This window comes from Pituophis catenifer, unplaced genomic scaffold (assembly GCF_029215685.1).
Source record: "Pituophis catenifer annectens isolate HBS135680 unplaced genomic scaffold, rPitCat1.0.hap2 SCAF_2, whole genome shotgun sequence".
Lineage (NCBI taxonomy): Eukaryota > Metazoa > Chordata > Lepidosauria > Squamata > Colubridae > Pituophis > Pituophis catenifer.
The window spans coordinates 165526195-165540234 of NW_027256882.1; the positions used below are offsets into that span (position 1 = coordinate 165526195).

Genomic DNA, 14040 nt, shown 5'->3' on the forward strand with positions numbered 1-14040 from the left:
TTAAAACCAAGTTAGGTGGCATAAAGAACGTGGGTGGCACTGAGGAAAATACCTTGGAAGTTCTTGGATGCTTCTGGTGACCATATAATGGAACTCAATAGAATGGAATAGATTGTCTGCTAAACTTAAGAGAAGATCATTCCTTTGCCTCAATCATTGGTGTTACAATTAGTAGTCATTTTTTGTTTATTAAATTGCAAAAGAATCAGTTCCTTTCCTATCAAGATCTTTTACCGAAGTTCCATAATGCAGCATTTATTGTACCAGCCCCCCAAAATAAATTAGAATGATCACTGATTCCTACAGCAGACGCCTATATGGATGTGATGCTTTGTTTTATAAGAAGTAAAGAGAAGACACCCTATTTATTTTAATAAGAGAAATGACTTGATGCTTTGCTTAGAGCACTTCTATAGCCAATACTATCCACTCAGAGTCACATAAGCAAACACCAAACTCTAGTTGGGTTCATCTGGATTTATTGATAGAAAAATGAATTGCGATTTGTCCTGGATGTGTCAAGGAAGGCAACACTATTTCTTCAGCCTTGCTGCTTCCCTTGAGCCGCAATTCCTCACCTCCAGTCACCCATGCAGCAGCCCAGACTGTTCAACGGCATTGAAAATAAATCACAAATTTCAGCTAGCTTCACTTCTTGAGACTTCACAGAAGGAACAGCCAGTCCCGTACCTCCATGAATCTTTGTTACAAAGGAAGCATTTTTAATGCAGTTCACATACTCCTATGTCTAAGACCCTTTCGTATGTGAAACAACGTGGCTAGGAAAATCGGCCTACAGTAGCTTTTCTCCCAACCCTCCACCACATTTCTTTGCTGATTTCAGCACACACACAGGATGTGTCCTAGCTTTCTGCTCCAGAAATGAAGATAGTCAAAGGGACAGCCTGTATGCTGGAGCAGATTTGCTCAAAATTCAAACATTCAGACCTAAAGAAAAATAAACTGTTGGGAGGAGGTCAACACCGCACAAAGAAAGAGTGTCCTCTCCTTTGATTTGACATTTCAAGGCACACAGGTGAGACAAAGAAACATGAGATCCTTCCAATTTATGAGGGTTTTAGAAACAGAAGGGCACCAGTTTTAAGCTCTCCAACTTGATTCACACCTGAGGTGAATTGGCGGGGATTTTTTTTTTTTTTTTGTACGGGGCTCCTCTCTTTCATTCTCTTTTGTGCGCATCTTTAATCATTTTGAAGCCAAGATTTGGGCACCGAGGCTGAGGCCAATAATTTGAAAAAAAGGAGGAAAAGCTTGGAACCTGTCTCCATCTGAGGCAGCCCTACAGAAGCCATTAAGGTGCGGGAGGAAATGTCACAGTGGATGCCTAGAGAGACTCACTTGACAGCAATAGCTTTAAAGGAGACAATTCACAGCTCTGAGTGGTGCTCGCCTTGGGCTTGCCAATGTCTTATGCGCATTCGACGCAGATTCTAGCAACAAAACAATTTGGTCCTCCTGATGCACATGAGGAAAATGGTGGCTGCCAAATCCTGCAAAGGAACTTCCATGAATGCCAGAGTTCTGAAGATTGGCAAAAGATCAAAAGTCTAAGTCATCCGATTCGGTCCCGCCAGTGCTAGGGAGCTCTTCCTGGTTACGCCCCCACACAAAACGGTAGTTGTCTTCCAGTTGGCGTTGCCGCCTTTGCTCTTTATGTGCTTCCTCTGTGCCCTGGATCTAAGAAACAAATACCAAAGCAATCAAACAGACAGACAGCACCCCCCATGTATAAGGCAAAAGGGAAGCTAATTTTTAGCCGAAGCTCTTTGCCACTCTAAGAGGAAAAAAACCTAAACGGCATGGGGCTCCTTCCCATTCTTCCTCAAAGGGCTGAGAAATGCTGCCAGTATTTCACTGGGATTAATTTATAGCAACACACTGAAATGCACAGGAGCATTCCAATTCCACTCTGAAATCTGATTAGGTTTTTCACCTTTGCCATCATCAAGAGCGTTCCAAAATTCACCAACTGGTCCCCTCTGCCAACAGCAAGAAGTGGAATGCAACATTACACAAAGGGAATCTTTCTCACACGACAGGACTTCTCACTCTTCTTCCTTGCTGTCCCACCCTTGCCCCTCAAACTTGAGAAACTTCCAGTCAGAGTTGTGCCTCACTGCCACAACGCACACAAAATGCCGCTCTCCTAATGAAATCCCTGGAGCCAGCCTCCTAGCTTTTTATGCTCTAAGCAATTTCGTAGTTATGCTGGGATGATAGGAAGGAAGTATTTCTTCCCATTATATTAGTGTGGATGTAAGTCCTTACCAAAATATTAAAGAAAATGTCTTTGAGGTTCTTGGTATCTTCTTCTGAGAGCCAGTGGGTGTCATCGTCATCTCCAAAACCACCAGTTGTCACAATCTTGATTTCAATTTTTCCTGCCAATCATAGAGAATCAAGCATTAATGACAGCCCCAAGAGCCGTGCGATAATCTTCTCTAATTTACTGCCAACGTAAATTATTCAAATGTATTGAAACTACAATTCTTAGAATTTCCCTCTTGCTATTGGGAAAAACAGGGCAGTTCCTAAATAAGAGAAGCAATGGAATGGCAAAAGATAAAACCACTAGAACACTGGCCTCATGCCGAATCCCAATGTCATCTTAAATTTATGATTGACCCTGCCTCTCTCATTATAATCTGGCAGAAAAGGAATGTGACTTGATACTACTGCCAACAAGATTAATGGAGACAGGCAAATACTGAGGACACTGAAATCTTGTTTGTTAGAACCAAGAAATGAGTTGCCACATCCTGGACTTACTCTGACTTTACTGTTAGCAAGGTCTTTAAGAGCCATATAATAAAGAGTTTGGAGGGGAGGGACGGGTTGGCAGGATCAAGGCAGGCTAATCCAATATCCTTAAGCCTGATCTTCAAGGAAAAAATCCTGCCATTTGCTCTATCTTTATTCTAACCAAAACAACCAACATAAAAAGCTACAGTCTCAGATCATAAATTAGTAGGAAGTGTCAATGTTTAGGATAAAAAAGCACCTAAAAGTAACGAAAAAGTACACGTTGTAGACGTTAGAAGGGCAAAATGGATTCTCAGAAAACTAAGAAAAAACTGTTATTTTTCCACAGAGAAATAAATTGACTTATTAATGAACAGATTACACACAGCAAACAGTTATTGTAACACAAGATACTTATACATTGTGACAAATATTTTCATGGGATGAAAAGCAGTATTATAATCTTCATGATCCAGAAAACTACTTTATTGGCAACCTGAGGCTCCTGAGTGCCTTCTTTGTGGCTCCTGGAAATCAGCTAAATCTGTTAAATCTCAGTGCTCAATTTCTCACTATTGGAAGGTGGAAGATATATGAAGTAGAGTGCAGAATACATGAGGAAGGAAGGAAGGAAGGAAGGAAGGAAGGAAGGAAGGAAGGAAGGAGGGAGGGAGGGAGGAAGGAAAGAAAGAAGGAAGATTTCTCTGCAGAAATACCCTGCAAAATTCTGACCCTGCATTACCCATATGCATGGCATAGCCCAGTGATGGCTAACCTTTTTGCCGTCGAGTGCCAAAAGCGGGAGTCACACGTGTGTGTGCCCACACCCATAATTCAATGCCCCCCGCACCCCACTCCCCGTGCATGCCTGCGCTCCCCCCGCTTTTGGCATGCGATGGCAAAACGTTTAATGGTGGGCCCAGTAGGCCTGTTTTTCGCCTTCCCCAGGCTCCAGAGGCTTTCTTGGAGCCTGGGGAGGGTGAAAACAGCCTTCCCCCCCCCCCGGAGGCCCTCCAGAGGCTGGAAACGGCCTGTTTCCCAACTTCTAGTGGGCCTGTATGGCCTGAAAATCAGCTGGCCAGCATGTGCATGCGCGCTGGAGCTGAGCTAGGGCAACGCTCGCGTGCCCACAGATATGGCTCCACGTGCCACCTGTGGCACACATGCCATAGGTTCACCATCACAGGCATAGCCCTTTCCCCATTTTACATCCTTGCCCTTCTGCTGCAGCCCTCCATCCCACCCTGTAAGTGCCTCAGTCTAGATCAGGGCTTCCCAAACTGTGAAGTGTTCCCTGTCTCTTTGGGGGGGTGCAGACAGAGTCCAGAGGATATGTAAATAACATTTTAGTTCTATATTGTGCCAATAAATCCACCTTTCCCACCTCTCATGGTTCATTTGCATTCATTTTATTGTTTGGAGTTTTAGGGGAGCTGTGTACATTAAAATTATAGCAAAGGGAAGGGTGATGGAAAAATGTTTAGGAACCCTGGGTAACATTATGCAAAATGTACAGTCACTATTATATGATTTCGTTTACTAAAGTATAAATATATAAGAATGGGGATATATGTAAGCACAATTATTTTTATTTTTGATAAAACCTGCTTCTTTCCAGCATTATGAAATAGGTAAAATCCTGTTATTATCATCTTTTTATTTTCTTTATGAAATGGAATGTAAGCTTGTGTTTGTTTGTGATGTGTCATAAATATATATACGTATACTGTACATACACATGTACATGTTTGTGTGTATGTATGTATGTATGTATGTATGTGTGTGTATGTATGTGTAGATAGATAGACAGATAAAGATAGATAGATGATAGATAGATAGATAGATAGATAGATAGATAGATAGATAGATAATTAGTTCACTGAAATTACTCTTCAATAGCTTTGTATTTTAGGAAAAAGATGAATGTTATGTTTTGGCTTTAGGGAATTATTTTCAGTGTACATCTGTTTAAGACAAAATACTTAAATGGGCAAATTTGTTTAAAAACAAAAACAAAAGGTCATCGATGACAAATTCTTGGAGCCTTGGGAATGATGTTTTATCTTCTCCTTTCCAGTTTACCTGCACCTCAAAGAGCTAATCAAACAATACTCTCCATCATTAATAATATAGCTTTAGATAATGCTGCTTGGTCATTAATCATATTTTAAAAAGAGTAATATAAGGTACACACAGCTCTTACACTAGGGTGATATCTTACACTACTCATTTCATGTTTTCCTCCCTGGTAATTAACAGGACTCAATCTATCTTGCATGTTCTTTGTTTTTTTTAAAGAAGGATTGGACATAAATGATTAATTGTATACCCTGGTTTTCATACTGTAGGTACCAAATGTGTACTGATATCATCATCTGTGTCCTTTTAATACTTTTAATGAGATCCTCTCACTGAAAATTCTGTTCTACAGTCAATTTCCACCAGAGGCCTTTTCTAGCACCGGTACCTAAAATCATGGAATCTGAAATGCAAGGATGGAATTTCGGATTGTTTGTACATGGGAAGAAAGATAATATGAGCTAAAAATACTTGTTCTACCAGTCAATTAAAAGCTCTCCCAACTAATCTCATTACAGAAAAAACATGGGCAACCTGAAAAACCTTCCTAGAAAATAAATTAATCAACCAACCAACCAACTAACCAATCAATCAATCAAGATAATGGAGTAAACAGCTTAGCATCCAGATGTTCATGACATGTGCAGGTTGCACATGACATTGTGCAACCTGCAATTCTGGACTGCTGGCAGCCTCGTGCCCTTGACCACTCTGTCCTAGAAAAGCCCCTGACAAATCATATAACCTCCACCCCCCAGCCTAAACATGGACTCCTATTATGACACACACACACACACACAATCCCAGGGAGCATGATTGCATTACCTTCTGCCTTCAGGCCTTCCTTCTCCAAGAGGTCCTTAACCACACTCTCTATGTGGCGCAGCTGTGGGTTGTCCCTGCTCATCTCTTGGACTTGCAGCTCCTTCTGCTGAGCGCTACCTGGTTTTACTTTAGTGACCCTGACATTCACGCGCCCATCTGGGTCGCCATCTGAGATAAAAAAAGGGGGACAGAGGCATGTCAGCCTGCCAGCATTTCTGAGAGAGAAGGAAAGTGCAAACTGCAAGGAGTCCACTAGCAAGGCTGGGTACAGTCTGTCCGTAAAGTTAATTATATTCTAGCTGCCCAGTAGACTCTGGGCAGCTTATAAAATACAAATGCAATGAGTGGACAGAAGCTTCCACATGCCAATTTAGTTACACCTTAATAAAGTATTATTATTATTGTTTACATAATGCGTCTTGAGCAGAAGACTGAGACCTTCAAAGCATTTCAACACTTTTGCAAAAGCAGAAGGTTTCTGGACAGCAGAGGAAAAGGAAGGCAAGAAGTCCCAGGAGGTTGGCCAGCTGACCAAGACTACTATACCACTTCTGACCATTAAAACTGAATGCAATTTCCTAGGAATACATTGTTCACAGCTCACAAACCCCTTAGTTCTAGTGCCTGCCCAAGAATACAAAAATCTGCCCTGGTTCTTAAACACGAGAAAGACTGCAGACTCTACCAGATAGGCTGAAATAGGCTGATAGTTCAGAAGCCATACAGACCTTAATAACAGTGATGAGAAGCCAGGGATTCTGGACAAATGCTAATTCAATAATAGCATTGTGCAAAACCCAGCTTAAGAACTAAAAATACATTCTTGCCCTCAAGGCCTGTAGATGTCTACATTATAGAATATCAAAAAAGGAGAAAGAAAATAGGAGCATTAACCTGGGTGACCCCAAACTTTGTTGAGCTGCCTTGTCCCTGATTAGAAGGAACAAAATGCTGGAGGGGGAAAAAAAAGTCCAAATAGCAGCATTTATGCATAGCCAAGCCAAAATCAAGTTGAAGAACAGTTTTTTTAAAAAAAAAACACAAATGTTGGGAACATTTACCACGAACAAAGGTCAAAATAATTTTAAAGCAAAGGATTGTTCCTCTTGGAATGGAGAAGAAGCAAGCCATTAACAGTGTTTTAGAGAAAGCAATTTCTGAGGGAGTTGATACTTCATTGGGAATTGCATGCGAGTCTCATTCATATGAATCTTGATTCCCACAGCTATTATGCTCTCCCTTACTCAAATCTAGACTAATGGTTAAATAAGAAACCCATCTTAATTTAAAGAAAACGGACATCATCAAAGATATAGATACAGACATAACCTTCTCCTGTGCCAGGTGGAACAACTAGGCCTTAATTGTTCCCCTGAAATTCAGGAAGGAAGGAGCAGATCTTCCACTGGGAAAGTTCTATGGGGGTGGCAAGGGAAAATACCTGCTTTCAAGGCCCCATCAGATGACAATCTCCTACAGAGAAGACATGGAAGGAGTGGACCCGTATTCAATATGAATGGGCAGGCAGATGAATTTGTAGAAAAATATTCCCTCAGAGAATTGAGAATTGGGTCTGGAGCCATGTTAGGGACTTAAAGACAATAAGTAGCCCACTGAATCATCTCCAGAAGCCAAGTGGCAACCAATACAACTCCTCAAACATTGAGGCATGGGGATACACTCATCACTGTGCAGTCCATGGCATTTTGTATCCAGTGATTTCTGAACACTTTCTGAAGGCAGCTCCATTTAAAACGCATTAGAGTATGGAATGACTGATTTTGAGCAAGTCCTCCAAATGGTCGCTATTGGCACAAATGTAACTGTACAAGCCCTCTTAGCTGCAGCTAAGAACCACCTCTGAATGAGGGCATACTATTTACATACTATTTATATTATAAATAGTATGTAAATAGTACTATTTATATTATAAATATAAATATAAATATACTGTACATACAGCATATATAACTAATACCCAGACAAGATTTGACTGACAAGAAATTATAGACCAATATTGCAACTTAATAATGATTATATACTGTTCACAATGACCTTAGCTCATATATTGAAAACAATTTTACCAGAACTTATTCATGAAGATGTTTCAAAACAATAAATTAAAGGACAATTTTAGAATGGTCTTGGATATTTTGAAATACTTTGAACCGCACAATGAAAAACAAGTTGCATTGATTTTTTGGGATGCAGAGAAAGCTTTCGAAAATTTGAATTGGATCTTTTCATTTAAAAATTTGGAAGATATGGACTTCAGGGAGAATATAAATAAAATCAATTTCACAAAAGGCACCCAATAATAGTTAAGGGAAATTTATCTGAACTATGTGAAATAGAAAAATTGTGTTGTTCATTGTCTTTTATTTATTTTAGTTTTAGAAATATTGAACAGAAACATAAGAGAAGAGGATTAAGGTTTTAAAGATTAAAAAAGAAATTTCTAAATTAAGAACCATTGTAAATGACCTGGTAGTTGTCTGAGAGAACCTCTTTAAAGGGAATTGAAACTTCAATGAGAAAATTAAAAGAATTTGGTGCAGTTGCAGATTTTTTTAATCTTCAATAAACATAAGAAAAAGATGTTGACAAAAACTATGAAAACACAAGATCAAATAGGGTTGATGAATAAAATGGGTTTTAAGATTGAGAAGAAGATAAAAGGTTTGGGTATTAATATGACAAATATGAACTTGCATGTTGTTTCAAAATAATTATATTAAAATTGGAATGAAATGTAAAAAGACATGTTAAGATGGGAGAAAACACAATTGTCATTCTTGAGGAGAATTTTTGTGATTAAGATGAATGTCTTGCTTAGAATGTTATTTTTAATTTCACAAGATACCAGTTTTGACATTTGATGTACCATTTAAACAATGGAAGAAAGACCTATCAAGATTTGTTTGACAGGGAAAAAAACCATGAGTTAAATATAAGGTGTTACAAGATACAAAAGAAACAGGAAAACTCAGTTTAACAGATTTGAAATTATATTTTGCAGCTTGTTCTTTGGTCAGGATGAAAGAATGGATATGCCAAGAAACAGGAGGCCTTTGGAATTAGAAGGGCATCATTTAACATTTAGGTGGCATGGATATTTATGGTATGATAAAGGCTAATGTAAATTTTAAAAGCCATTTTGTTAGACATGCCATATTGAGAATATGGAACAGATAGAAACTTATGCTGTGCCCAAAAATATCTTTGTGGCTGTCAGCACAGGAAACATTTTATAGAAGAGAAATGATTACTAAACATAAAATGTCTTAACTGTGATGTATTAGAATATTGTCAAGGAGAACATAGAATAAAAGCAAAAGAACTGCTGGTAGAAGGTTATTCATGTATATTTTGGTATATACAATTATTAGAAAGTTGGGTTTGGTTTGAACAATATAAGGCTGAATTTGAAATGGAACTATATACAAATGATAATCATATTACTGCTAAAATGCATGTTTATTGAATATGAAATAGAAGAAATGAAAGAATGTATGATACTAAGAATGTGCTAAACACTTTGGTATACACATATACACAGGGATCAGTGGGAGAATACCTGGTTGAAAGGATTGAAATTTACACTAAGTTATACAGTAATCTTAAAGCAAATTTTATAAAGTGATGTATCATCGGTACATGTCACTGGAAAAGCTTTCTAGAATATTATGGAAATGTAATCAACAAGAAGGGACATTTTATCATGCTTGATGGATGGGTAACAAGCCAGAAAATTTTGTACTCAATAACATACAATAGTATAGAAGATTTTAAGTTTGCAGTTGAAACCGGAGACTTTTCTTTTAGAATTAGTGGATAAAAGCACCTGGAAAAAAATTATGGAGCTTTGTTTTTATATATAATGACTGCAGTATGACTATTTATATGCATAAAGATGGAAAGATTTGACTTCATCCACATGGAAGAATGGAAAATATTGGAACTTGCAGAGATGGCCAAATTGACTACTTTAAGAGACAGGACATAGGCTAAACTTAACGATGATTGGCTTATTGACTTTTTGCAGTAAACAGTAAAAGTGATGTTATTATATATGGTTTTGAGGATTAGAATAAAAGTAGATTGCAGGGAGAATGTAAACAATGCTGCAAGCAGAGTAAAAGGTTGTATATTTATACTGATAATTTTATATTATCATTTATATAATATATTTATATTGATAACTGCTATAAAAAAAATCAGAAGTCACTTATCCTAATATAATTTTTCTCTTTTGATTTCTGCACCTTTGCTTTCCACTTGGCTTCTTTAATTTTTCCCCCATTCTAAGTAATTAGTTCTTGCTAGTTTTTATTTTGTATTTAGAAAATTAATAAACCATTTTAAAATGTGAGAAGGAATATTATTCCATTGAGAGTCAAAAACGGTATTTCTCTGGAATCCTTGGCCTATAAATACAAAGCCTTCATCTTATTGTGGCCCGTCAGCGACCTGTGCAGTTAGTAGCTGATTCAGACAGCGAGGAGGCTGATGTGGTGCTGCGCCAGCAGCCTGTGCAGCTGGCACTCGAGTCGGACAATGAGGAGGCTGGAGAAGATGTGGTGCCAGAGGCGGGGATTTAGCCAGGGACTTCAGAACCTCCAGAAGCTCCCATAAGTGAAGAGGAAGAAGAGGAGGAACCTCTTCTCGATGCACGAGCACGCAGAGCTGCGAAAAGGCAGGAGTGGCTCCTCAGGAGGAGGTCTCCTCAAGAGTAAGGCTTGGGGCTAATTGGCCACTCCCCTAGCCTATTTAAGGAAGGACTGATGCAATTTGCAGGAAACAACTTCGTTCACATTCCTTCGCGTCTTGATTCAGTTCTTGTTTCTCTCTTATCAGTTTTCCTGCAAATTGCTTCTGGGCATTCTGCCAACCACAGTAAGATTACAGTTATCTGAAATATTGTGCCTCAGAATTATTATTCTTTGGATTCTTGTCGGCTGTTAATAAAGTTAAATTAACAGCGTTTGTTCAGAAAAGACTGATTTAAATTAGTAAACTAAGGTTTGTACGGACTTTGGGTGTGCTGTGTTCTTTGGGGTCCGTACCTGGGGCAGAACACATCTTGAAGAGAAGCCTCTGAATGTGTTCCTCTCCATCTAACCCTGATGGCTTCCAAACCCTGGGCAAGGACCTCTAGCACATTATTTGCTTGGCCTAAGCCGAAATGTATAGCTGATATGTCAGCATACTGATGATTCTAGACCTATGCAAATGTATAGCCACCTCCAGTAATTTGTCAGCTGCTACTAAGAAGTGAAGAGAGCCCAGAATTACTTCACAAAATAGATGTCTCTGGACAGATCTTTCTCCTCACCGCCAGCTGGAACTATACCTCAGGAAGGAGAAGTACTGCAAAAGCAGTGCCATCCAGCTCCAATCCAGCAGAGGTGATTGAGTAATTTCAATGAAATAAAACTATTAGCTCCCAAAGGTGCTTTTTCAAGAGGCAGCTGGACTTTGTTTTTCTTCGAAGACACTGCTTCAGCTCTGAGCTGAAGAAGCTTCTTGGATGAGAAGCGAAACGTCTTCAAAGGAAAACAAGAAAGTCCAGTTGCCTCTTGAAAAAGCACCCTTGGGACAATCATGCCCTGGATGACTGAGAATCTCCATAGACTATTAGGAAGACTGTTAACTACCTTACCTTACCTTGATCTTTGATCAGCTCAAAGAAGCCATCACTTGGTGCAATTTATGGCAAATAATGCCCCCTGCTGGTTGATTCAAAAACATTATCCAAATTATCAACGCTCAAGATAAGATTGATTTCGTTGCTTCTGGATCATACCAGGGCTTGGCTTGGGTGGGTTTTCTTGAGCAGTGTTGCTTTCTTCCACTGCCTCCTCCTGCTCTTCCTCTTCCTCCTCCTCTTGCTGTTGCTGCTGCTGCTGCTTTTGAACCTTTCCTTCTTCAGGTGGGGCTTTGCCAGGATCCAACTTGTCAATGAGTTTGTTGAGAGTGGAAGCCAAAGACTTGGAGGCCTGTTTTCGGTCAAACTCACCTTTCAGGCCTTTTGTTCCCAGTTCATCCTCAACCTGTTGGTAAGCAGTAATGGATTACTAGATCAGGGTTCTTCAGAAGTACCGGAGCTGAATCTGATACAGGTAGTCCTCGACTTACGACCGCAACCAAGCCCCAAATTTATGTTGCTAAGCAAGACAGTTGCCAAGTGAGTTTTGCCCCATTTCACGGCCTTTCTTGCCACAGTTGTTAAGTGAATCACTGCACTTGTTAAATTAATACGGCCGTTAAGTGAACCTGGCTTCCTCGTGGACTTTGCTTGTCAGAAGGTCGCAAAAGGTGATCATATGACCCCGGAATGCTGCAACTGTCATAAATACGAGTCAATTGCGCAAGCATCGGAATTCTGATCACATGATTGTGGAGTTGCCGTAACGGTTATTGAGTGTGACAAATGATCATCATCAGTCACTTTTTTTAATGACGTTGTAACTTCAAACGGTCACTAAACGAACTGTTGTAAGTCAAGGACTGCCTGTACTTGTTTGTTTGTTCAACAGGTTCTATTACTTTCAGCAATTCAATGACAAAACCTGGATTCATGAAGCAATTTAAAGACACTGTGATGATACACATCCCCTTTTAAAATACATCGCAAGGTGGCAAGAATATGGGAGAAGAAAAAAATGTGGAATGTGACTACACCTTTACCCAGCACATACTTAGAGGTAAGGAGGGAAAGGTACAAGAAGTACAATGTATACGAGAAGTACAATGCTTGCTACCCTTCCTGCTGTGAGCTCAACAAGATCCTTAATATATTGAAGAGATAATAGGTGCGGTGAGGCTTTATGTGTGCAGTTCTCATCGTAATATTTAAAATCCTCTGCAGTCAGGGTTGAAAATCATGCCATCAGCCAATCTCAACTGAGTAGGCACTCATCTTTCCCTCCCCAGAATTAAAGGAAACTAGCAAACAAACAGAAAGGAAGAGAAAGAATGAGACATACTCTTCTCCCTCAGGCAATGTGTGGGATACATAAGGGCTCTGGGAAGCTTGCAACATGAAAGGGGCATGTTACTGGACCAATCTTGAATTCATTCATTATTTTATAGAATATTTTTGCCTTTCCTCTGCAATCTTTTCCTCTCTCTTGTCCAGTCTAGGATTTCATTTTCTAGTCTATTTCCTTCCATCTGGTATGGGAATGGAAGGCTAGGGAATAGTCAGTAATGGCCCCAACACTTTTGGGAGGGAGAAATCAGAAGGTCGGACTGAAAAACGGAGCTAATCCAAGGGATCCTGACCTCATCAATGATGTTGTCAAACTCCTTCTCCATTTCAGTTTTCACTTCTTCCTTCAGCTTGGCCATTTCAGACTTAGGTAGCAGAATGTCTTCCAATTCCTTCTCAAATTTCCCTATCAGATCTTCTTCATCTTCTTCATTCTCCTGAGCACCATCTTCAGGGTGTCCCGTTTCTGGGTCTGCCTTAATTTGGGATGAGCTTTCTTGCACCGCGTCTTCAGATTCACCAGCCTTCTCTTTGCTCTAAAGGGACATGGGAGAGTTCAGAAACTGCCAATGGGGGGCAGGGGAAGAGACAGCATTTGGTCAACCCACCCAGTCCGACTGCGAGCTATAAATAAAAGATGTAGAATGCTTTTTAAAGCTACAAGCAGGAAAAAAGGGCTTGCAGGCATTGGTGGGCACATTCAGAAAGGACTTTGGGTATATAAATCAGCTGTTCTGGGGAAACAAGGTCAATCACAAAATATTTATTTATTAATTAAATTTTTTTGGCCACCCATCTTACCACAGGGTAATGCTTTACAAAATATTGTAAATTCCCCCTCTCCCTTTCTATGTGCATTGGTGGGCTGCTGGGGGTTCGCGAGAAACTCTAGCTGAGATTCTGAGTAGTTTGGAGAACAACCAAATCCCACTCCTGGCTGGCCCCGCCCCACCCACCCTGCCCTGCCCCTCCCAGGAGTCCCCACGCGGCCCGTTTTGGATGCAGGTAAATGCAGGGCGTCCATGGAGGCTCAGGGAAGGCAAAAAACGGGCCTACTGGAAGTTCGGGAAGGCCAGAAACAGGCCCATTTCAGGCCTCCAGAGGGCCTCCGGAGCCTAGAGAGGCCATTTTCGCCCTCCCAGAGGCTTGAAGAAAGCCTCCGGAGCCCGGGGAGGGCAAAACTGCCTCCCCACCGTGGTGCAGGAGGCCGACTAGGCCATGCCCACCATGGCCACGCCCACCCAGCAACCAGGCAGAGAACCCCTTGCTAAAATTTTTGAAGCCCACCCCTGGTGTGAATCTATGGATAGCCGGTATCATACTGACTGAATCCAAAACATCAGCAGAGCACCAAGAATGGGAAGATTGCTCGGTGTAGC

At 40.3% G+C, this 14040-nt stretch overlaps 1 protein-coding gene across 2 annotated transcripts in view; it reads right to left on the reverse strand.

The window, feature by feature from the left end:
* Positions 1-459: 459 nt before the first annotated feature.
* Positions 460-14040, reverse strand: part of OS9 (OS9 endoplasmic reticulum lectin) — a 38784-nt gene continuing 25203 nt past the window's right edge. The window contains exons 11-15 of one of the 2 annotated variants that reach the window (XM_070937973.1): positions 12955-13197; positions 11474-11720; positions 5668-5835; positions 2290-2402; positions 460-1698 (exon numbers count right to left, since the gene is read on the reverse strand). In XM_070937973.1, coding sequence (XP_070794074.1) covers positions 1561-1698; positions 2290-2402; positions 5668-5835; positions 11474-11720; positions 12955-13197 — 909 coding nt within the window. In that variant the 3' untranslated portion in view covers positions 460-1560. The remainder of the gene's footprint in view (positions 1699-2289; positions 2403-5667; positions 5836-11473; positions 11721-12954; positions 13198-14040) is intronic. The other variant, XM_070937974.1, reaches the window with a different exon arrangement.